Source organism: Gobio gobio (genome assembly GCF_949357685.1).
Source record: "Gobio gobio genome assembly, chromosome: 10".
NCBI lineage: Eukaryota > Metazoa > Chordata > Actinopteri > Cypriniformes > Gobionidae > Gobio > Gobio gobio.
Window position 1 is genome coordinate 22757410 of NC_137116.1, and position 26926 is coordinate 22784335.

The 26926-nt window shown below is 39.5% G+C and overlaps 1 protein-coding gene across 9 annotated transcripts in view; it reads right to left on the bottom strand.

The window, feature by feature from the left end:
* ogdha (oxoglutarate dehydrogenase a) overlaps positions 1-26926 on the bottom strand; it is a 135443-nt gene that overhangs the window by 84222 nt on the left and 24295 nt on the right. For all 9 annotated transcript variants that reach the window (XM_079827901.1, XM_079827899.1, XM_079827897.1 and 6 more), the window contains one exon: positions 24146-24334. In XM_079827901.1, coding sequence (XP_079684027.1) covers positions 24146-24334 — 189 coding nt within the window. The remainder of the gene's footprint in view (positions 1-24145; positions 24335-26926) is intronic.

Consider the following 26926-nt stretch of genomic DNA (forward strand, 5'->3'; position numbering starts at 1 on the left):
AAACCTTGATTAATTGAACATTTGACCTCGATTACGATTAATGAACGATTATTTTGATGTTTTGTTTTTTTTGCCCTCATAAGGTTTTTGAGCAAGTTCACTGATAAGGTTTGTACTGTAAATATTTTCTACTATTAAAGGTGGATTTTTTTTTCTAATGAAAAAGTGCATTTCTTTGTGATTTTAAAGTACTTGAAGGAAACGGTTCACTTTCAGCAGTTATAGTCTATAAGGCAGATTTCTGTTTGTTGTACATCAGATACAGATACATTAGCACATAGGCCTACATTACATTTATTAGAATGCATTAATGAGTGAGTGTGTGTGTATGTGTGTGTGTGTGTGTGTGTGTGTGTGTGTGTGTGTGTGTGTGTGTGTGTGTGAGAATTACTCATACCGTCTCTATTCATTATGAAGCTGCTGTACTTACTTCAAAGGTATTAAAATACCTGCCTGTAACGGTTGAGTTTCTAAGCTACTTTAGTGACTTTACTTTAGTCACAGGACAGCTGACACTGCGTTCACTGCGCACGATCTGCCTTCAGGGCGCGCGCGTTGTGAGAGACGCGACACGGCTCGGCTCTCTGTGTCACAGAAAAAAGCTGAGCACTGAACGGAGAAGTTTTCCGTATTTTTGTTTTTGAATAGTGCACAATCGCATTAAATGTTGAAACTGGCAAGCCTTTAGTTTAAACGCATACTTGACAAACTTTATGAGCACGAAAGTGAAAGCGATCTGGCTTCGGGGCTTGCGCGCGCCGTCTCTCTCTCTGTGTGTGTGTGTGTCAGCGCGTATAGGCTATAAGAACAGCAATTCACTGACCTGTATAAACTGTGTAAAACATGCAGTTACTATAGTGATTCTGGGCATCTATAAACACAGATAACCGCTCCTGCATCTCTGTGTGCCTGCAAACTGCACTTGATGTGACTGACGGGTCGGAGTCACGTGAAAACCGAAATAACCGACATGGGAAAAATACGTCGGTTAGAGGTTCTGAATGTCGGTTTCGGTTATTTTTCGATTAATCGTACAGCCCTAGTCTTGAGCTCCACTACTGGGCGTCGATTAATCATCCGTTTTCGGCACTAATCACAATATATATCGTCGCTGTCCGATGAAAACCACGTATGTCCATTTTGCCGATTTTGAGATTTTTCGACATATTGAATGCCCAGGTTCATTTCCGTATACAGTATGCTTCACATATCTAAATGGCCAATGAAAAGTTGTGAAATCATGTCATCTGATTTTCACGTATATCCATTTGGTGTCAAAGCTGTCAATCACGCCACGTATCTTCCGCTCTGTGGAAGCATCTCGCCGGTCTCGCGAAGTTGTTTCATCAAAGCTCAGCACTGGATAGCTGAAAGTACGACATTGAAGCTCTCCACAGTTTAGTTCTAATCTAGTTCTTCACAGATTAGTTTGCTTGCTAGTATGTAAATAAACTCGGTCTCATTGATAAGATTCAGCCTTTTTTTTCTTAGTCAAACTGATCAAATTATAGCCTGTAATGCTACTGTCATGATTGTCACTAGAACATGCCTCACTCATACTGCTACCACCGCTTGCCAGAGGCTGAGAATGTCCAGCACGTATTCCTCTGTCAATATGAAACGCGACTTGGCCATTCTAATTAATGATCGGAAGAACACGTATCGACCACCGTTACTGTAAAATATGCACGTATGTCCATTTAAACTAAATTTTGGTCCAATGTGGATTATATCATTACACTGGCAAGAATATGGTTACATGTAAAGATGCCGTACCAAGTATGACAACGCTACATTCAACTGCTTTTGAAATACGGTGTTTTTTTCACTTCCTGAAAAGTAAGCGTTTTGGACATACGTGAGTTTCATCGGGCAGCGACGATATTTTACTCACAGGGTTCGTTTACTAGTGGGTGATGGCTAAATGTCAGCTTTTTCCAGCCTCCCCGGAGAAGAAACGGCTGAAAGATCCTTAAAACGAAACGCTGCGCGCCATGATGGCAGACGAGCTAAAACTAACGTTACAGCTTGGCGTCGTCCGCAAAATCTTTAAGGAGAAATTTCAACCAATCACAGAAAGAATTGGCTCCTTGGAGAAAGAGATAAGAGTGATCAGCAACAACTTTGATAATATTCAGGTGGCAGTTCGGAAAGTTAAGCAAGATTCGGCGGAAGTTACTGGAAGACAAGAGCGTCAATGCAACATACATTGACATACGTTGGTCTTAAAGAAGGGGAAGAGGGTAGTGACCCCGTGGGATTCATGCAAACTCAACTACCCCTGTGGATTCCTTCCCTTAAAACTGGACCGATAGAGATAGAGCGGGCACATCGCATCTATGCCGGTGACAGCAACAGAAAGGGTCCGCGAACTTTGCTCTTCAAACTGCTACGTTTTCAAGACAGAAACGCGATCCTAAAAGGAGCCCGCGCCGCGGGTCAGATAATCCATAAAAGCAGCTCGCTTCTCTTCTTCCCCGACTACAGTAATCAAACCGCCATGAAAAGACGTGCGATGAACCAGTCGAGGAAAAAACTCACGCAGCTTGGGATACCTTCCTTCTTGATCTATCCCGCTACTATCAAAGTGACGCATCGCGGATCAACCTCTCTTCTCGAAACGCCAGCTGAAGTGGATTCTTATGCGGACCAGCAACAGGCATTCGCCACACCTCTGCCCACAGGTGATGACACGCCAGCGGGAATGTTAATGGACGCCAGCTGCCCGTAACTTCTAGGAACGGATTTAGAGACTCACCGCGACTATGCCGAGCACTACTTTGGAAACGGTGATGCCGAGTCGGTTTTTGGACTTGAGTGATCGACTGTTATGATGGCCACATATCCAGACGAGGTTGTTGTGCTAGCAGGCAGGAGAGTTCGTTCTAACTCTCTGCCTTCTCATTCTTTTCTTGTTGTTTTTAATTTAAACTTTAAAAGTCCACAAATTTTGGTTCTATATTAAGTATGCAGGTTTATGGTTTAGATTTATGGCTCTTAATATAGGAATGTCAATGGTTTAAATGGCGCTGTCAAGAGAACTAAATGTTTGGATCATTTAAGATCTAAACGTGCATCTGTTGTTTTAATACAGGAATCCCATTTAAAAGCCTGTGACATACATCGTTTTCAGAAGAGGCACTATAAATTAGTTTCCTTTTCTTCATCTGCTAAGAAAACTAAAGGGGTCCTGTTTTTGATAGCACGACACCTTCCCTTTTCCATACATTGTTCTAAGAGTGATGCAGAGGGACGTATTACTTGTGTACTTGGCACATGGTCCAATATTAAATGTGCATTTATTTCAGTATATGCCACCAACGAATATGACAGAGTTCTTTCAGCAGCTTGTCCGTATGATTCTGAGTTTTAATGACTACCATCTAGTGATAGGCGGTGACTTCAATACTGTGCATAATCCCCTACTCGATAGGTCTCAAATATCTCACTCTGATTTGGCCTCTTCGAAGTTATTTAATGATTTTATAAAACAGGTCAACGTGTGTGACATTTGGCGACTGAGGAATGATAGTGCCAAAGACTATACATTCTTTTCAGCCCGCCACAAATCCTATTCATGCATTGATTATCTGCTTATATCACCTGCTTATATCCCATTTATTGATAATGCTGATATATTACCTCTTCTTCTTCTTTCAGACCACTCCGCGGTAACTTTATGTCTTCTCCCATTTTCTGTTTCCTCTGGGTGTAAACGCTGGAGATTTAATACATCCCTACTCCATGATCAAGAATTCCTATCACAACTGCGTACCTCACTGTTAGAGTTTATTGAATTGAATAGGGGCTCTACAAATAATCCTCAGTCTTTATGGGAGGTCACAAAATGCATTGGTTTCTCTTCTTTTCGTCAGAAATCTAGGAATAGCCGTAGAAATGAGTTGGAGAGACAAGTTAAGGTGTTGGAACTGGATCTTAAAAACACGTATTGTCCAAAGAAGGTCAAAGAACTAAATGCACTTAAACTGAGTTAAAAGGATTTCTTTTACACAGAGTTGAATTCATTATGCATCGAACAAGGCAATATTATTATTTTAATGGTGAGAGACCAAGTAAATTATTAGCATTACGGATCAAGCATATGGAATCTAGAGCAAACATAAATGCTATAAAGAATGACGGTATTTTATGCACCCAATCTGAAGAAATAAATCAGACCTTTAAAAATTATTATGAACAATTGTACACTTCTAATTCTTGTATAAGCTACTAGCAACACATAACTTTTCTACAACAGCTTCATCTTCCTAAAATTGATAAACACCATGAGGAGATGCTAAATTGCCCCATGTCGCTTGAAGAATTAAAACTGGCGCTGGACTCTATGCCAAAGAACAAAGCTCCAGGTAATGACGGAATTCCCCCTGAATTAATTTCCGTCATTTGGGATATAGTATCACCACTTATTCTAAACTCATTTAATTTTGCAATTGAAAATGGAGCCCTGCATAGGGACCAAAACACAGCTCTCATAACCCGTTTACTTAAGAAGGGCAAGGATCCTTTAGAATGTGCAAGCTACCGACCTATTCGTTTAATTACCACTGATGCCAAACTATTTGCCAAAACTCTAGCTCTTCGATTGGATAAATGCATAGATAAGATCATTAACTATGATCAGTCCGGTTTTCCCAAAAACCGTTTCGCATCCGATAATATCAGATGACTATTACACATCATTCATAGATCAAATTTTTATTCAGCCTCCTCCGCAGTCATTTCACTGGACGCGGAGAAGGCCTTTGATAGAATCGAATGGAGCTTTCTTTGGTCAGTCTTGGAATATGTAGTGGCTGGACAAGGATTTATTAAAATGATTAAAACGCTTTATAATAGTTGCTCAGCCTATGTTCTTACCGGCTCCTTAGTGTCTCGATCTTTTGCTCTTGGTCGGGGTACCCGCCAAGGATGCCCACTATCGCCCTTGCTTTTTACCTTATCAGTAGAGCCGTTGGCTCAAGCAGTACATCAGTCATCAACTATAAAACCCATAAGTTGTGTAAATACTTTGCATAAAATCTCCCTTTATGCTGATGATATTTTGCTCTATGTTTCCAATATTTCTATGTCTGTTCCTGAATGCTTAAAGCTTTTTGAAATATTTGGTTCTCTCTCTGGTTACAAAATTAATTGGAATAAATCAGCCTTAATACCTCTTAATGACTCAGCGAGACAGGAATCTAATAGCCTGCCTCCTATGATCCCCATAGTTAAACAGTTCACATATTTGGGCATCACCATATCTCATCCAATTCATCTTCTCTCCAAATGTAATTATCAAACCCTTCTGAATAAAATCAAAGAAGATTTAGATAGGTGGCCCCCCTTATGTTTGGCTCTTCATGGAAGAATACCTACTATTAAAATGAATGTGCTTCCTAGGGTTAATTTTCTATTCTCCATGTTACCATTAGCACCACCTGAATATTTTTTCAAAGAGCTCAATACGGCTATTTCTAGATTTATCTGGAATAAGAAAAAACCTAGAATCCGACTCAAGACAATGCAGCGTAGGAAACTTGATGGGGGGTCTGTCATTTCCTGATTTCAAATTATATTATTTAGCGTTTCAAATAAAGCCAATCAAGACCTGGGTTAATCCTGGTTCTATGGTTCCATGGCGAGATTTAGAAGTGAATATTGTCCATCCTGTTCGCCCTACAAGACCTTCCCTTTTCAGGTGTTTCTAAAAGTTCTAAGAAAAATTATGGACCAATTGTTGAATACTCCCTTGATGTGTGGAAAAGGGTTGAGAAAATTATGGGAGGCCCCTTCTTATACACCAAGATAACACCATTATGGCATAATACTTATTTATGTACCGGTAACAAACCCTTTGTCTTTAAAGCTTGGTCTGATCTAGGTGTTTCACACCCTGAATGACATTTTTGGTGACGAGGGCATAAAATCGTTTCAGGACTTAAATACAGAGTTTTCCTTACCCAGATTTTCTTTCTTTTTATACTTAAAATTGAGGTCAGCCTTGAAAGCTTATGGCGTTCCTTGGGCCACTGGCGTCTTGCCACATCCTCTGTGGGAGTGGCTGGACCCTGACACCCCCTATAGTGGCTTGGTTTTTAAAGTCTATAATTCTATTATTTTATTGCAGTACTCTTACATTCCAGCTGTCTACTCCTGGGAAAAGGAAGGTTTAGGCAAACCCGATTGGGATGTGGTATGGGCCAGGTGTTTCACTGCATCTAAGAACCTGGCACACCAGATGATTCATTATAAATGTATTAATAGGGCTTATATCACTCCTAGTATTTTTTATAAGATGCATGTTAGATCTAATCCATATTGTCATTTATGTAATACATCTACAGTAGGTTCTTATTTGCACATGTTCTGGGAATGTCCAACTGTGGTTCCTTTTTGGACTTTTGTATGTTCTGTCCTTTCTGACATTCTACACCTGAATATACCTCAGGACCCCGTGTTATTTCTGATTTTAGACGGTTCCGCTCTCCAGCTGAACGCTCACCAAAACAGGACCTTAATGGCCGCAAGCACTGCTGCCAAAAAGCCTATTTTAAAGCTATGGATGGAACCATCCACCCCTACAACTTTCCTTTGGCTATCTTATTTCAGAGACATTGTCCTACTAGAAGGTACCACTGCCAAGCTCAACGGCGCAAAAGAAAAAACTATTCAGAGTTGGACAAATATTGCAAAGTTGTTATTAGACAAGCTGAAATGTTGACATTACTTTTTCCTTTCTCTTTTTCCTTTATATATGTGCATATGTATGTTTAATTTAAATGTATAATTTCTTTTTCTTATTTATTTAGTTTAATTTATTTATTTATATAATTATTTTATAAAAAATTCACTGTGGACATTTCTCATGGCATCTGTCTGTATATAGTTCATGGGAACTTTGATATGTTCCTGGTATGTGAATACATTTAAATAAAACATTTTGATCACAAAAAAAAACAAAACAAATGCGTTTCTGCTTTGTTTGTTTCTGTCGGCAGCATGACGATGCAGTTTGCGTTCTCACATCACTAATTTTATATATGCAACATTTAGGTCTGACTTGCGTGTGTTTTTATCACATTGTTTTGCCTGCTAATGTTAGCGTTCTCTCAGCCTCCTTGACAAACATACACACTGCTATGTACCTGTTAATGCAGCATCTAGTCAAGAAATGAATTAATTTATAATTATTTGGCAACAAGTACTGTAGTGTTCTGTATTCATACCGTTTCGCTGTCGTGTTTTAAATGCAAATCTATGTGTCAGCGCTCTCCGTGCAGCCTCACTTGTGAATGTAAACACAAGTGAGTTTTTATTTGGCCTCAAGAGGCCGCTCTCGTGCTATATAAATGGCAGCAGACCATTCTCAGAGCTCTTGTACTGTGTAATAACAGCGCACCCGTCTCACGCCCGTTTCACACATACTCCGTTTGCGGTGCGTATTTTTTTCCGTACCCATGTTAACGGATTACAGCTTTCACACTGCACGCGGATGCTGTCCATCAGTCCGTTCCAGGTGCGGTGCGTCTGCAGCAGTACGGCGATTGTTTCCGTACCAAGTCTATTTTTTGCTGTGCTGCACTGCGGAATTAAAGTGACAGCACATTGTTCGCATTAAAAGAAACGTACTGACGCGAAAATCTAGTAATTTTACCACAGATGCATATAATATAATCCCTAAGAAGAATGCATAATGCATATAATTTAAAATATACTCAAAGTCAACACATGGCTTATTTTTCTCAGGTAAAGCAAGGAAACGTCACCTTACCTGGCATTTAGGTAAAAAAAGAATTAAATAATGGAGAGTACGTAGCCTATGTTCCTGGAGGTGGAAAAACAAAGGTCTTTATGACCTGCCTTTAAAAGGGTTTAAAAACGAAAGAAAAGACGAGAGTCGGCTGTTTTCGTATAGCCTATTGTAAGTTTCTAATTTAAAATGTTAATAGGCTATAACCTATGTTTAAATGTTTTGCCACTTGTGTGAGCTAAATATAAAGTATAGGCTTTATAAATATAAAGTAATGAATTGAATAAAACGTTGTTTAAATGTACTATGTTAAAATGTGACTTCTATGAAAGTGTAAACAAAGAGAATTGCAATTCTGACAAGCCATGTTCAGTAACAACTTTTGGATTTGAAATAAAAAAATAATGAATAAATGCTGTGTTTGTGGTATACAACCGCAGATCAGTTGCGCGCTGCATGTGTGAAACGGGCGTCAGTCGCTCCAGCAACGGACGTGACACGGAAAAACTATCGGTGTTGATTTTTTGCAGATAACCTATATATATGTGTGTGTGTGTGTGTGTGTGTGTGTGTGTGTGTGTGTGTGTGTGTGTGTGTGTATATATACACTGTGCAGAATTATTAGGCACGTTGATTTTCTGATCATATTTTTTTCCAGGCACATTAGACCAATTCAAATGGCCACAGTAATCCTAATAACTACTATTAATTTAGTATTTAATAATGTATAAGCGATATATAATTGTTCATGAAGGCTGGAAATGAAAAACACCTTATATTCAGGTGTGCAGAATTATTAGGCATGTTTTCTTTTACAGATAAAATGAGCCAAAAAAGAGATTTAACTCAGACTGAAAAGTCAAAAATTATTTTTGACCCAGAGAGAGGGATCTTTGACCATTCTTCTTTGCACAATCTTTCTAGATCATCCAGTGTCCTGGGTCCTCTCTTATGCACTCTCCTCTTTAGCTCGCCCCACAGATTTTCGATTGGGTTGAAGTCTGGGGACTGAGATGGCCATGGGAGGACCTTGAGTTTGTGACTGCTGAACCATTTTTGTGTAGATTTTGCCACGTTTTGGATCATTATCCTGCTGAAAGACCCAATGACGACCCATCTTCAGCTTTCTGGCAGAGGCCCTTAGGTTTTTATTTAAAATGTCCTGGTAGTTTAAAGCGTTCATAATTCCATGCACCCTAACAAGGTTCCCAGGGCCTTTGGAAAAGAAACAGGCCCACAGCATCACAGATCCTCCACCATACTTCATGGTTTGCATGGTGCTTTTCGGCATACTCATCTTTTGTTTTACGCCAGACCCACTTAGAGTGTTTGTTGCCAAAAAGCTCAATCTTAGTCTCATCTGACCAAAGCACACGATCCCAGTTGAAGTCCCAGAACCGCTGAGCAAATTCCAAACGTTTACGTTTGTGAGTGTTAGTGAGAAAAGGCTTTTTCCTTGCATGCCTCCCAAACAGCTTGTTGGCATGTAGAGAGCGTCTGATGGTTGTTTTGGAGACTTTGTGACCCCAAGATGCCACTCTTTGATGCAATTCTGTGACCGTGAGCTTAGGAAATGTTTTTACTTCTCTTACCATCCTCCTCACGGTGCGTTGTGGCAAGATAAACTTGGGACCTCTTCCAGCCTTGTTTGTCACTGTTCCAGTTGTTTTAAACTTCTTAATGATTCCTCTGACTGTAGATATGGGCAAGTTAAGGCGAGTGGCTATTTTCTTGTAGCCATCGCCTGACTTATGAAGGTCCACACACATCTGCCTTACTTGAATGGTGTGTTCTCTTGTCTTTGCCATGTTGACAAATGGGTAAGAGAATTAGGCCTCTGTGTCACGTCATATTTACAAACATATGTTTGGATCTCTTGTGCGATCCAAACACTTCGAATGATCCAGAATGCAGCGGCACGTCTGGTCTTCAACGAGCCCAAAAGGACCCACGTCACACCACTCTTCATCTCTCTGCACTGGCTACCACTCGCTGCTCGCATCAAGTTTAAGGCGCTGACGCTTGCCTACAGAGCCACCACGCACTCAGCTCCTGCATACTTTGACTCGATTCTACGACTCCACACCCCCACCAGAAGCCTTCGTTCAGCTAAGGAGCGAAGGCTTGTGGTACCTTCACAGAGAGGCAAAAAATCCCTTTCCAGAACATTTTCATTCAACGTTCCCAGTTGGTGGAACGATCTGCCCACCGCCATCCGAAATGCTGGTTCATTGACAACATTCAAAAGTCAACTAAAAACTCATCTCTTCCGTGAGCACTTAACCTCTAAAAAAAAAAAAAAAAAAAAAAAAAAACTTTCCTCTTTTCCTCCTTACTCTAGCCTGTGCTATACTGAGAAATGTACACGGACTAAGTATTTCAGGCACTTGTTGCGCTCACTCGACTCTTCACGACCAATCGCTTATTGTACCCCCAAGTTGTAAGTCGCTTTGGATAAAAGCATCTGCTAAATGCATAAATGTAAATAAATGTAAATGTATTTATACCCCAGGGAAACAGGAAGTCATGAATTACTAATTAAAAGTTCCTAGATACCCTGACCAACTTTAGCAACTACAGAAAAATATATATATAAAAAAATCTAATTACATTTTTCAGAGGAATTGTTAAGGGTGCCAAGGTTGTTGTTTTTTTCTAAATGAAAGGTTGGATTTTTCTCTTTTTTTTGCATTTCGGTTCTATGTTGTTTAAAAACAAAGGAGAATTTTTAGAAGTCCACGACCACATCGTAAACAGGAGTGCCAATAATTGTGGAGGGCACTGTATGTGTATTATATATACATATATATATGGATTTTGGCCCACTCCTCCACACAGATCTTCTCTAGATCAGTCAGGTTTCTGGCCTGCCGCTGAGAAACACGGAGTTTGAGCTCCCTCCAAAGATTCTCTATTGGGTTTAGGTCTGGAGACTGGCTAGGCCACGCCAGAACCTTGATATGCTTGGTTATCCTAGCTGTGTGCTTTGGGTCATTGTCATGTTGGAAGACCCAGCCTCGACCCATCTTCAATGCTCTAACTGAGGGAAGGAGGTTGTTCCCCAAAATCTCGCAATCCTCTCCTTAATACAGTGCAGTCGCCCTGTCCCATGTGCAGAAAAACACCCCAAAGAATGATGCTACCACTCCCATGCTTCCCAGTAGGGATGGTGTTCTTGGGATGGTACTCATCATTCTTCTTCCTCCAAACACGTTTAGTGGAATTATGACCAAAAAGTTCTATTTTAGTCTCATTTGACCACATGACTTTCTCCCATTACTCCTCTGGATCATCCAAATAGTCATTGGCAAACTTAAGACAGCCCTGGACATGTGCTGGTTTAAGCAGGGGAACCTTCCGTGCCATGCATGATTTCAAACCATGACATCTTAGTGTATTACCAACAGTAACCTAGGAAACGATGGTCCCAGCTCTTTTCAGGTCATTGACCAGCTCCTCCCGTGTAGTTCTGGGCTGATTTCTCACCTTTCTTAGGATCATCGAGACCCCACGAGGTGAGATCTTGCATGGAGCCCCAGTCCGAGGGAGATTGACAGTCATGTTTAGCTTCTTCCATTTTCTAATGATTGCTCCAACAGTCGACCTTTTTTCACCAAGCTGCTTGGCAATTTCCCCGTAGCCCTTTCCAGCCTTGTGGAGGTGTACAATTTTGTCTCTAGTGTCTTTGGACAGCTCTTTGGTCTTGGCCATGTTAGTAGTTGGATTCTTACTGATTGTATGGGGTGGACAGGTGTCTTTATGCAGCTAACGACCTCAAACAGGTGCATCTAATTTAGGATAATAAATGGAGTGGAGGTGGACATTTTAAAAGGCAGACTAACAGGTCTTTGAGGGTCAGAATTCTAGCTGATAGACAGGTGTTCAAATACTTATTTGCAGCTGTATCATTCAAATAAATAGTTAAAAAATCATACATTGTGATTTCTGGGTTTTTTTTTTTTAGATTATGTCTCTCACAGTGGACATGCACCTACTATGACAATTTCAGACCCTCCATGATTTCTAAGTGGGAGAACTTGCAAAATAGCAGGGTGTTCAAATACTTATTTTCCTCACTGTATATATGCGTTAACGATGACAGCACTAATATATTTACGCATGTATGTGCGTCTAAAATGAAAATCTCATTGTTGTTGCTCTGTACACATACTATACACTGTGATTAATTTAAAGTCCTTTAGGCGTTCAAATAATTTACCGCAAATAAATTACAGAATTACGTGAAGCTGCATCATTAATAGGGCTGAAACGATTCCTCGAGTAACCCGAATTCAAAAAAGCATTGAGGCAAGATAATTTGTATTTAGCCCTCATTGCTTACTAATTGGTCACACTCATACTCATTGGTGGTCGATGTGACCATACACCTTAACTATTTTTCAATTAAATAAAGGTTCTTTATTTTAGTTTAATAATATTTATTTAATATTTCGAGGATATCTTTTGGTACTAAATAGGCCTACTATTTGTGCAATGATTATGGTCCATTAATGACCACTTAAATAAGTTTTACTATTTATATTACAATTAGTGTAGTAATTAAGGTTAAAATAGAGAATTCCAATGCAAAGAGGCAAATTAGAGTCATTTTGTGGCTGGAAAAATAATAATTTTCATTTGTAAAGCCATGGTTTACCTACTAGGTGCTTGTATGACTATTTAATAAATATACATGTATCTAGTTTGGTTGCTCAAAAAAGTATTGCATATCATAACTGCTTACTTATTTTCAGGTTTTGCATTTGAATACATATTATTTAGACATGATCAAACACTATATTTCTTTAAATGTGAAATTTAAAAAAGTTAATAACTTAAATCCTAATATTTTTAAAGATACTTATATAAGCAAACACGAGTGAATATTAATGAATGCAAGCAAATATAAATTTAACCCGATAAAAGTTTAAAATAGTGCTAAAAAGACAAACGTATTTTTCCTTATATGTACAGTAGGATATATACATACAAATTGATACTAAATAAAGATCGAAATAGATATTTGTGCCAAAAATTGGTAGAATACTCGATTACTAAAATGTTCAATCGCTACAACCCTAGTCATTAACGTAATTTTCATCACCCAGTTAGATGTTAGAAGTCGGGAGTTTATCACAATCACACTGAGCATCCACAAGCACCTGTAAGCCTGTTAAGAGGAAATTTCCATTCTAACTATTTAACCCAATCCTGCTTCTGTTTGTGATCAGGCCATTTAAAGCCGTTAAACTCTGGGAAAGTGTTCAGTGATCCAGTAATCAAATTAATTCAAACAGTCCAAAAGAGCGCTAATATAAAGAAGGCCAGGCTGATTACATCACACATATCAGAATAGAGACTCACATTGCATTTTTAGTGAATTGTTCTTTCCAGTGTGTGCTTTGCTTTAAAACACGAGCTCTGTCGAGCGAGCTATTCTATGATTGTTTCTGAAGAGTGCAATTTTGGTGACGTACCAGAGTTGTACAGTGTGTGAGTGTCTGATGCACAATATATTATACATACAGTGGGGCAAAAAAGTATTTAGTCAGCCACCAATTGTGCAAGTTCTCCCACTTAAAAAGATGAAAGAGGCCTGTAATTTTCATCATAGGTACACTTCAACTATGAGAGACCGAATGAGAAAAAAAAAAAAATCCAGAAAATCACATTGTCTGATTTTATTTGCAAAGAATTTATTTGCAAATTATGATGGAAAATAAGTATTTGGTCAATAACAAAAATTCATCTCAATACTTTGTTAAATACCCTTTGTTGACAATAACAAAAATTAATCTCAATACTTTGTTATATACCCTTTGTTGGCAATGACAGAGGTCAAACGTTTTCTGTAAGTCTCCACAAGGTTTTTACACACCGTTGCTGGTAGTTTGGCCCATTCCTCCATGCAGATCTCCTCTAGAGCAGTGATGTTTTGGGGCTGTCGCTGGGTAACACGGATTTTCAAATCCCTCCAAAGATTTTCTATGGGGTTGAGATCTGGAGACTGGCTTGGCCACTCCAGGACCTTGAAATGCTTCTTACGAAGCCACTCCTTTGTTGCCCGGGTGGTGTGTTTGGGATCATTGTCATGCTGAAAGACCCAGCCACGTTTCATCTTCAATGCCCTTGCTGATGGAAGGAGGTTTTTACTTAAAATCTCACGATACATGGACCCATTCATTCTTTAATTTACACGGATCAGTCGTCCTGGTCCCTTTGCAGAAAAACAGCCCCAAAGCATGATGTTTCCACCCCCATGCTTCACAGTAGGTATGGTGTTCTATGGATGCAACTCAGCATTCTTTCTCCTCCAAACACAACAAGTTGAGTTTTACCAAAAAGTTATATTTTGGTTTCATCTGACCATATGACATTCTACCAAATCCTTTTCTGGATCATCCAAATGCTCTCTAGCAATCTTCAGACGGACCCGGACATGTACTGGCTTAAGCAGGGGGACACGTCTAGCACTGCAGGATTTGAGTCCCTGGCGGCGTAGTGTATTACTGATGGTAGCCTTTGTTACTTTGGTCCCAGCTCTCTGCAGGTCATTCACTAGGTCCCCCCGTGTGGCTCTGGGATTTTTGCTCACCGTTCCTGTGATCATTTTGACCCCACTGGGTGAGATCTTGCGTAGAGCCCCAGATCAAGGGAGATTATCAGTGGTCTTGTATTTCTTCTATTTTCTAATAATTGCTCCCACAGTTGATTTCTTCACACCAAGCTGCTTACGTATTGCAGATTCAGTCTTCCCAGCCTGGTGCAGGTCTACAATTTTGTGTCTGGTGTCCTTTGACAGCTCTTTGGTCTTGGCCATAGTGGAGTTTGGAGTCTGACTGTTTGAGGTTGTGGACAGTTGTCTTTTTGAACGAGTTCAAACAGGTGCCATTAATACAGGTAACGAGTGGAGGACAGAGGAGCCTCTTAAAGAAGAAGTTCCAGGTCTGCGAGAGCCAGAAATCTTGCTTTTTTGTAGGTGACCAAATACTTATTTTCCACCATAATTTGAAAATAAATTATTTAAAAATCAGACAAAGAATTTTTTTTTCTTCTAATTCTGTCTCTCATAGTTGTAGTATACTTAAGATGAAAATTATAGGCCTCTCTTGCACAATTGGTGGCTGACTAAATACTTTTTTGCCCCACTGTATATACACTCACCTAAAGGATTATTTGGAACACCTGTTCAATTTCTCATTAATGCAATTATCTAATCGACCAATCACATGGCAGTTGCTTCAATGCATTTAGGGGTGTGGTCCTGGTCAAGACAATCTCCTGGACTCCAAACTGAATGTCAGAATGGGAAAGAAAGGTGATTTAAGCAATTTTGAGCGTGGCATGGTTGTTGGTGCCAGACGGGCCGGTCTGAGTATTTCACAATCTGCTCAGTTACTGGGATTTTCACGCACAACCATTTCTAGGGTTTACAAAGAATGGTGTGAAAAGGGAAAAACATCCAGTATGCGGCAGTCCTGTGGGCGAAAATGCCTTGTTGATACTAGAGGTCAGAGGAGAATGGGCCGACTGATTCAAGCTGATAGAAGAGCAACTCTGACTGAAATAACCACTCGTTACAACCGAGGTATGCAGCAAAGCATTTGTGAACCCACAACACGCACAACCTTGAGGCGGATGGGCTACAACAGCAGAAGACCCCACCGGGTACCACTCATCTCCACTACAAATAGGAAAAAGAGGCTACAATTTGCACAAGCTCACCAAAATTGGACAGTTGAAGACCAATTCAACATGGAGAACATGGATCCATCATGCCTTGTTACCACTGTGCAGGCTGGTGGTGGTGGTGTAATTGTGTGGGGGATGTTCTTGGCACACTTTAGGCCCCTTAGTGCCAATTGGGCATCGTTTAAATGCCACGGCCTACCTGAGCATTGTTTCTGACCATGTCCATCCCTTTATGACCACCATGTACCCATCCTCTGATGGCTACTTCCAGCAGGATAATGCACAATGTCACAAAGCTCGAATCATTTCAAATTGGTTTCTTGAACATGAAAATGATTTCACTGTACTAAAATGGCCCCCACAGTCACCAGATCTCAACTCAATAGAGCATCTTTAGGATGTGGTGGAACAGGAGCTTCGTGCCCTGGATGTGCACGAAATCTCCATCAACTGGAAGATGCTATCCTATCAATATGGGCCAACATTTCTAAAGAATGCTTTCCGCACCTTGTTGAATCAATGCCACGTCGAATTAAGGCAGTTCTGAAGGCGAAAGGGGGTCAAACACAGTATTAGTATGGTGTTCCTAATAATCCTTTAGGTGAGTGTGCATTTATTTAGAGAAGTATTAGTTTTCTTATTTTTTTCCCAAAATAGGATGGAGTGAGTACTGCTGGGTACTAAACACACTCATGTTTCATTCATACTGGAGGCCAGAGGGTCCTCGACAAAACGCCACATTTGCCTAAGAGAGAAGTAATATAATGACGTTTTCAGGAAATCCCTAATGTGAATCTAGAGCTGTGTAGCTGAATAAAAATAAGATAGAAAAACTCTGAGTAAACATGAAGACAATAAACAGACGACTGCGACAATATATGGTGTATTTGAGTTCTTCAAGGGTTCTCAGGTATTTTCATAATAATAAAGTATATTATAATGCAGTGCTAATGTTTGTTGATTTTCCAATATAAAACTTGTTGAAATGTTTTCAGTGTGTGCATCAGTTCTTTTTGAACACTTTCATCTCGTTTGAACAAAACCGTGATAATATTGATAATCGTGATAATTTGGGTCACTATAACGGTGATATGAAATTTTCATACCGTTCAATCCCTAATACAGTAGAATACTATAAAATAATTAATCGTCTGCCTCATTCTGTGATAAGAAGCAACATCGGCTCACAAAAGGGAAATATCAAACACTTGACTGACAATATGAAGTGAGTTAAAACATGTTATTAAACGTTGTCTTTTTTGTTATTTCAAACGCACATTATAAGCGAGTCAAACGGAGCAGAGTTTACTACTGATCACAGATCCGCTCTTCAATAACACGCTGGGCATATATTTATTTAATTAAAATTGCAGCCTTTATGCTTTCATAATCGCACATAAGCCAAATTGCGATTGCGGTTCGATTTCAATTAATCGTGCTGCCCTAGTGCAAACTAACATGATCATTATAAATAGGGATGCACCGATATGAACATTTTGGCCGATACCGATAACCGATAATTCTTAATATTTGAAAGCCGATAACCGATATATTGGCCGATAAATCTAAATACAAATTTTAATAAACTCTGAGAGCCTGATTACAAAAACAAAAGGCTCACCATTAAAAGCCATGCCCCAAACACTTCAACATAAATCAAACCTATACACTACAGTAGCCTATTTGAACCAGTGTGAGATTCCTTACCTTTTCAAATTAATTTTACACTCCTATGGCCAATTTTTTTTTTTTTAACACTTTACAATAAGGTTTAATTTTTGTTAGTATTAGTTAACCAACAATGAATGAACAATACTTCAACCGGATTTATTAATTTTAGTTCATGTTAATCTCAACATATTCAGACCCAAAGTTGTGTCTTTTAACATTAGGTATGAACTGTGAATGGACTGTTACAAAACACAAACATTTTATTACTAAAAGAAACAAAGGTTATTGCTCTCTGTTTGTTCATGATAGTTAATGCATTAATAAAATGAGACCTTATTTGTAAAATGTTACCAAAAACGATATTGTCTAAAAAATAAAAATAATATACCTAAATAATGCAAACAAGTAATTGAACAGCATTACTTAGGCTGCATAATAAAGAATCAGAATGCAAGTGCATGAAATAACCTACGCACAGACGATAAAGAAATGGTTTTAATCAAACCATATTGTTGATGGAAATGATACGAGAACAATAAAAGTGCTAATTATAAAAAATAATGCTTCTGTGTTTTTGAAAAAAAAATATGTTTAATATTACAGTAATAGTAAACATCTGTAATATTAGTCTAGTCTATTAGGAATAATGTTGCTGTTTGAGAGCGCGCTGAAGCTGGAGAGAATGAACGAACAACCATAAACTGAAGCGCTTAGAAGTTTAAAGGGGTGGTAAACCACGATTTCACTATTCTAACTTTAGCTAACGTGTAATGTTGCTGCTTGAGCATAAACAACATCTGCAAAGTTACAACGTTCAAAGTTTAAAGCAAAGGGAGATATTTGCTTTTAAAGAAATCAGTTTCTAAGGACTACAGCAAACGGCCGCTAGGGACTACTACACATTCACCCAGGTTTTGCTGACATCACCAGGCCCAATATTTACATAAATCCCTCCTCCGGGGAATATGAAATAAGGGGGGCGAGGCAATTTTGTATCGCCGCGGGGAAGCGTTAGTAGGCTGTGTTTTTGCCGCAATGCCGAAGAAACGCTGTTATTTTCATCCGGATTGCAGGTCTGGGGTACTTGCTCTGTTCAGCCTTCTTGGGAAGGGGGTGCGTTGCAGAGCGTTTAACATACAGCATGTTATATGCACGTGTGTTTGAGTCAGCGGGGAACAGGCGCGCGCGGGGCTCCCTGCAGAGGAGATCTAACAGAGGAAAACATCCACCGTCTTCGCGATTTCAATACCAGATTTGCACAACGTCAGCTGCGTGAAAAAAACACTGCCGGTGCGTGGATGCACGACGCGCGCGCTGCACATTTCACGGAGGACAACACAAACTTCCACAAACTTCGCGAGTTCAATACAGGATATGCACCACGGCTTGACCTGAAAGCTGGATTTACAAACAGAAGCTGTTCACGGGCCACAACCTGTAAGTCTGATTTATTTTTCATCGATGTGTTTTCCTGTAATAGGTTGTAGCAAGGAAGTAAACAGATGACAACGCTGTTCTGCAAACCAGTCTGTTAAATGCTCATTCATACTTAACGTTATCCGACGAACACCTATCGTTACAAACACTAACGTTAAAATCTCAACAGTGAACCTGGCATTAGTGTAAATTATTCTTTGATTAGAGCGTATGTATTGTTTATCTACAGGCTTGCTAAACATGGTTCTGTGTGTGATTTGGCTAACTTACTAGTTAAAGCCAGTGCTTAGTGTTTGTTTTGGGTTAGTTCTTGCGACAGATATTTGGCTATAATCGTTCTAAAAATACAAAAGTTAAAGTGCCATTCAGTAGCGATCATTATAGATCCGCAGTCTTTACTCTCGAGGACTGAACAGGTTCTGCTCGATCATCTTCACTCAAATGTTCTGGGTCTGATTCGGGCGGTAAGGGGCGTGACGTTTCCGACGTGCACTGCGGTTAGCGAATCACAACACACTGGGCCAGCTAACCAATCTGAGCCCATTGCATATTTTTGAGGGACTGGCTTCATACAACCCGGAAAGCATCAGACCGTTTTACAAGGAGGGACAGAGCAGTGTAGAATAAAGGTCAAATATATGAAAAATAAGGCAATTTTTTTTTTAAACGAAGCATGAACACATGTTACAGTGCACCCCACAAACACAATCAAGCCTTCAAAAGAATGTGTTTTACCACCCCTTTAATTAACAACTAAACGCATCATATATGAGAACAATCAGATATTTATACAAAATAAATATAATATTACAACTTATATTAGCACAAAATCACGCATAGGTGAAGGGTTATAACTCCTGTGGATGCTCTTCCCCTGTTTGAGAGCGTGCTGAAACTGAAGATGATCACCGGTACAGTGAAGCACTGCGGGCTATTGACTTAACGAAACACATCCTATATGACTTTAATCAGATGTTTATACTACAAAAACGTAATATTACGACTTACATATGCTTAAAATGACGCGAATGCACAAGCGAACTTGACTGTGCTGGTCAGAATGCGTTGTTGACGCTTCCCACAACAGCGCGCTGAAAAACAACTAAACCCAGAGAATTCACTACGTTTTATAACAGAAATATTCTCATTGCAGTGTTATGTATAGGACAGTCCCAGTAGTTATTAATGCTGTGCATTTCTGTTTGAAATGCGCGCGCCGGTACAATGAAGTGCTTTACTGCATCGTTAATTAACTCAACCAAACGCATCCTATATGGGATTATATACACAAAATAATAAATATAATATTACAACTTACAATGGCACAAAAGGCTGTGAATGCACAATCAAACTTGACTATGCTCGTCATGAAGGTGTAACTCCGTGGGCGCGCGCTGAAGCTAAAGACCGGTACAATGAAGTGCTTTACTGCATCGTTTATTAACTCAACCAAACGCATCCTATATGATATTACATACACAGAATAATAATAAATATAATATTACAACTTACAATGGCACAAAAGGCTGTGAATGACGTGAAAAACCGTTCTGTTTGCTACTGCTAACATTAAATCGCATACAATAGTCTATAAACCAAATGACGTCCTCATAAACCATGAGTAAACACACACAAATGTTGTAAAACTCTCGCATGACAAGCCGCTAAGTATATAAGTTACAGTTACAGTACATACCATTGAGACGTCCTGCTGTAGTTGTTGTTGCTGCTTCTCCTGTTAAATTTCAGCCTCTAGATCTAATTCTGGATCATATATGTATGGCTAAATCGGATTGATCTCAATGGTTTATTTAGGATAGCGTTTTTTTCCACGTTTCAAGTCCCTGTAAAGTCAAAACTAAACATGTGTTCTGAGTTTCTCACACCACAGATAAATGTGTTATTAAAGGGTTAGTTCACCCAAAAATGAAAATTCTGTCATTAATTACTCACCCTCATGTCGTTGGACACCCGTAAGACCTCCGTTCATATTCGGAACACAAATGAAGATATTTTTGTTGAAAGCTGAAAGGCTTCAGAAAGGCTTCAGATAGGCCTCCATTGGCATTCAGTACATTTACACTCCCAAGACGCATAAAAGGCACTTAAAACGTCGTTACAAAGTCCATCTCACCACAGTGACTCTACAATAATTTTACGATGCGACGACAATAGTTTTTGTGCGAAAAAAAAAAAATCAAAAGAACACCTTTATCCAACTTGTTCTGGTCTTCCGTGTGTGCCTCCACGACGCATGCGCGAGAATATGACGCAGATCCGGCGTTCGGACACATGACCCAGAAGCGATTTGTTTACAAGCAGAGGAAGACGCGCGTGTCTAAGCTGTTGGATTCTACATTGATCGTGCTTTAGGTCTCGGCGTAATTCTCAAAATGGGGCTTAAGTGTGCATTTCATGGATTCCCGAACGCTGGCGCTACGTCATATTCTCGCGCATGCGTCGTGGAGGCATACACGGAAGACAATAACAAGTTGTATAAAGGTGTTCTTTTGATTTTTTTTTGCGCACAAAAACTATTGTCGTCGCATCGTAAAATTATTGTAGAGCCACTGTGTTGAGATGGACTTTGTAACGACGTTTTAAGTGCCTTTCATGGGTCTTGGGAGTATAAATGTACTGAATGCCAATGGAGGCCTATCTGAAGCCTTTCTCAGCCATCAGCTTTCAACTAAAATATCTTCATTTGTGTTCCAAATATGAATGGAGGTCTTACGGGTGTCGAACGACATGAGGGTGAGTAATTAATGACAGAATTTTCATTTTTGGGTGAACTAACCCTTTAACCACCCAGCCAATTTTGAATCATAAAAAAACACTGGGGGTGTGTCCGCTGTCGGCGCCGAAACCACGCCCACTCGCGGGAAAGCTGCAGTAGTACACAAGACAACACTCACGTACTGATCACGACCGTCTATGATCACGACGCACCAGATGTCGGCGGGACGGGAGGATGAAGGCCGGGGCGGGGGGGTAGTCGGTTCGGCCCCATTCTGCAGCGGATTATCAGTGAATCCCAGTTGTCTCCGGTGAAAGTTTGTAAAACTATCCGGTGTAAAGTCTGAGAGGCAGGTGTCGGTGGTGATCCTCAGCTCTCCATCAAGGTGGCTGTTCACAAAATTAATCCACCTCTTCTTGATCATCGTGTTTGTTTTGTAAGCTGTTTTGTAAGTTGTAAACTATAGTAACTAACAGTACTGACAGTAACTCGCGATCGAGCGGGCGAACTGATGCGAATGTGCTCTAGTTATGATCGTGTTAGGGGAGGAGCCCGGCTCGGTGGCTCCAGTGCGTCATCGAGCCACCGTTTTTTCCAGAAAGACTCGGTACAGTGTATCTTTCTTTTATAAATATAATAAAACTAAAGACTTTTCGGAGATATAAAGGATGCAATACTACTCTATAGGTACTAAAGATTGACATGAGATTGACTGAAACTGAGTGTTTCACCCCCCCTTTAAAAAGTTTGTGAATATTTTTAATAAAAAAGGAAACACGAAATAAGCGATCCAGGTCATACAGAACTATTGTGGCTGCGGTGTGTCAGGTGACAAGACTGACGCATCACCATAGAAATAATAAGGTGATATGTTCTAAAATAAGTCGCATTAAACTTTTTGTAAACATCATTTTTTTAAATTATGTGAGAAAGGGTTAAGACATACACAGACTGTTTACGTGAATATGGCATTTCGACATTATTCACTGTGTATTTGACCATTCAAGCACAAACGACAAAAGAGAACTACATTCATGATCGCATGCGGTCTGTGCTTTGTTCACTTCGGGCGTGTGTCTGCCAGTGCAGGTACCACATTGAGTTCTTTTTTCACGGCTCATTGCGCTCAAATTGTCAAATAAACACAGAATAATATCAAAATGGCCACTGCATTATTTACATAACGCACATCTTCATTATCACCATAAAGTGTCAAGAACTTTAAGTAGTAATGTGATACTTGTGGGGGCGTTTTTTACATTTAATTACATTTTTCCGTTTTCTTTAGAGCAGGTAGCATACATTAAATTAAATAAATGTCTGCACTGTAGACTAGTCAGAAATAATCTACTCATTTTACCATTTACCACAATGTTTAAAAAAAAAGCATATTTATTTAAAAGAAATTGATGACACACACAAGTAATGTCCCACTGTAGCCATTACAAACACATTAATTGTATGAATATGACTAATACTGATGAATAAATAGGCCTATAAGTTAAAGATTTTAAATATTAGACATTAAAAAGCAGTTTGTTAATACTATAGAGTAGCCACCACACTAATTTAAAAATAAAAAAATAAAGTGAAAATAAAGTGGCATTTTGTAGTTATGGAAGCAACAGTTACTATGGCGAATACACAATACTTCATGAACTGTTAATGAAACATGAAAACTGCTCGTGATAAACAGAATGCACATCATAACTGCATGCAAATCCTTCCCAGCTAACACACATCGAACCATTTACGTTGTTATTGGTACTTTACTTTTATTTCATGAATTACAAATTGACTTCGTAACATTGCGTTTCTCTTGCGCTTATAGTATACGACGTGATAGGGCGCGCGCCGCTGCGTGCTCGCGTGTAACTAAAGAGCGAGTGCTACGAGCACAGTATAATGGCTTACATGACAGGAAAAGCGGTTTTCTGATTTTTTATTTTGTAACAAGCTACGAACATGACAATGTTGCTGGGACTCCAAGGTAGCATTTAGCCAACCTGGCTAAATGGGGAAACTGGCTCTCTTTGCCCTTAACACCATGCAGGTTGAGCGATCGCCCAAGTGACGTGACATGCACTTGGAAGACAAAAATTAGTGTATACTTAGTAAATAATATTATTATAATAATATTTAGTAAAAATACAGCTCTTATTAGTTGTAAAAAGTGTACTAATTAATTACTATTTGATATAATGTCAAGGAAGAAAAAAATTATTTTGTGGCATAAGGTGAAGTGAGAGCTGGGCTGGGGCAGCAGGGGACGGGGCGCGCTCGGTTCGACATGAGAGTATTGCGGTTCGAACCGTGGGTGGTGTATTGCGGTTTTTCGGTTTGGTCTGAATATCATTACACCCCTATCTATTGCTCCATAATATTTATCTTTGATTTAATAGCACAGCGAATATTTAGAGCTGCTTCGGCTGAGCTCAATGCTTTTTCTGCTGGTCTACATTTTATACATAATTTTTATATTTGTTTCATGGTTAAGTCATTATTGTTAATTTTTTAATAAAGTTTAAAAAGTTTTTCATTTGTATTACTGATTTCAGAAGCTATAAACTGATTAATCAGTTATTTGGTAGATTTTCCAGTTATTGTTATCAGCAAACTGAAATACCGGTCGACCTCTACTATCTGCTTAGTGAATGTTCTCCTGTGACCTCAAATAGTGTCAAAAGCATCCATTTTGATTAAAAATTTTTTAATTCAAAATGAACACTAAATGCATCTCTTACCTTGTTAAAGGTTCAAGCTGCAAACTCATTAAAAGGCAGCACTGAGATATCAATTTCAAGACAATATTTTTAAAGAAACAAATGCACAGGGTTTTTTAAATATCTGTGTACCTGATAGGCCCTGATGAGGGATTGGACTGCCAAATGGTCTTCCACCAGTTTCTCCACATTCGGTTGCGCCCCCACCAGAGACTGGGCCTGAGCAAGCCCGGCCAGATTCACTCCCAGTGGAGGAGGACTCTGGTAGGCTGTACCTGGAGGAGCACCAGCATTAGCATTCCTGAAGAAAATGTCCCAAGACTAGAGAACAGAAAAAGAATCAGCATTTAGACTATTTAGGTAGACAATTGGCTGTCTACCTATCAATGACTAAACAGACATACTGAATTGGATATGATATTACTGAATCATTTTTGAACAAGATCTAATGAAGCAAACAAGAATGAACCCTTTAACATGGTACATAAGTCTGGACTGATCCACAGTGACTGTCCTTTTCCAAAAGGTTTTAAAACAGTGTGAAGAAAACGCTCTAACAAAAACCAATAACAATTACCAATTGTTAATTTTCACCAAATTAAACATCGGTGGAATACATGAAGGGATTTATTTTGTTTTTGAATATGACCCATCAACAAAACATGTCAGATAATGTTGGTGCTGGCCAAGGTAAGCATCACTAGTAGGCTACTTCTCCTCATACTTAAAGTCCCTGTAAAGTCAAAACTAAACATGTGTTCTGAGTTTCTCACACCACAGATAAATGTGTTATTAACCACCCAGCCAAATTTGAATCATTAAAAAATCCGGCAAGTACATAAAATAGCTTATCAAAAACTTGAAAAAATGAGCAGCATTCTCTGCTCTCAAACGCTGGGGGTGTGTCCGCTGTCTGCGCCGAAACCACGCCCCCTCGCGGGAAAGCTGCAGTAGCACACAAGACAACACTCACTGATCACGACCGTCTATTATCACGACGCACCAGATGACGGCGGGACGGGAGGATGAAGGCCTGGGCGGGGGATAGTCGGTTCTGCAGCGGATTATCAGTGAATCCCAGTTGTCTCCGGTGAAAGTTTGTAAAACTATCCGGTGTAAAGTCACTGCAGAGGCAGGCGTCGGTGGTGATCCTCAGCTCTCCATCAAGATGGCTGTTCACAAAATTAATCCACCTCTTCTTGATCATCGTGTTTGTTTTGAAAGCTGTTTTGTAAGTTGTAGACTATAGTAACTAACAGTACTGACAGTAACTCGCGATCGAGCGGGCGAACTGATGCGAATGTGCTCTAGTTATGATCGTGTTTGTTAGGGGAGGAGCCAGGCTCGGTGGCTCCAGTGCGTCATCGAGCCACCGTTTTAGCCTCGCCCAGAAAATCCTGAACACAGCAATGGTGAAAAACTGTTTAACGGTCTAACTTTTGAATTCAGTACTACATAGTTCACAGTCTTTGTAATTTGTTTCAGCAATACATTTCTAACATTTATAATGTGTTTAGAAAAAAATCTCAGAATTGCCTTTACAGGGACTTTAAGGACAAGAGACATTTCGATGAGTAACTCGACCAGCACTACTTCTGCTACTGGGACTTCAAATCATGTGGTTTGAGAAAACTAGAAACAGTTGGATTAATACTACAACTGTTTCCCCATATTTTAAAGCACATATTTTTATCATTAAAATAACCCCCACAATTAGGATTGAGACAGTTTGCTACTTTGTGTTCAAGAGAGTTAAAGGGGTCATTGTCTTGATCTTTTGACATCACATGAGGTCTTTGAACAATTAAAACATCCTGAAAGTTTCATGGCTTAAATAACCTCCTTATAAACAAAGCATTTATTTAAATCTAACTCCAAAAATGGCTTGTACAAAAGCGATTGTCTTTTTCTTTTGTTGTTTGATTAACATCAAATGACAAACGACATAACTAATTACTATGAATCGGTGTGGGTTGATAGTGATTTGCAATTTAGGTGTAAAATTAAAAGACAAAAGCCCCAAATAGGAAAGGTAATACACAATGTTTTGGCGAATGGGTGTCCAGTGTCGTTTTGCTTTTTTATAGATATAAAAACCATTTAATTCAGTTGGATAACAGTCGATCCAATGGTAAACTATTGTAAAAGTCTTCTCTGGTCATCCAAAACGAGCTGCAGACAGTCGCACACAGTGCAGCAGGAATCACAGTTCACTGATCATGTGACGAGAGTAAAGCAAGATGACTGACAGGACCATGGCAGAGGATTCATTGCACAACAGAGCCTAAGCATCTGATAAATGTCTTATCTTGTAGAATGCACGCTCAGCACCGCCGCTCCTTATACAAAGTATGTGTGATCGCAAAAGTAAAATTAAAACGCAAACTCCCTGATGCGTGCAAATTAGGCTACATACAATAGCCTGTCTCCCAATATCAAAGCCATCTTAGCTCTGGTCTCTGTTTGCACTTTGAATATTGAGAGAGTACTTTGATTATGGCTTTACTATGTTGCACTTAAGACTAGGGATGTCCAGGTCCGATCGCGTGATCAGAAATCAGGCCCGATCATGTGGTTTCAGACTCTGTATTTTTCCGAGGTGTACATAATACATTTAGTCATTTAGTAGACACTTTTATCCAAAGTGACTTACAAATGAGAGCAATTGGAGCAACTAGAACAGTCAAGGGCAACAATATGCAAGTGTTAATATATGTTAAATGTAATAAATGTTGCGAAATAATTGCCTAATAGAGTATTAACACTACTTTAATGCTGCAAGGATATCTTCTTGTCTGAGCTGCCCTGCCTGCGGTCTGTCACCGTCACCGCTCATCAATGTCAAAATATTTGAGATGACCAATCAAATTAAAGAATGCAGGCTTTATACGCAGAAGCTGCTGCGCGAGTAAC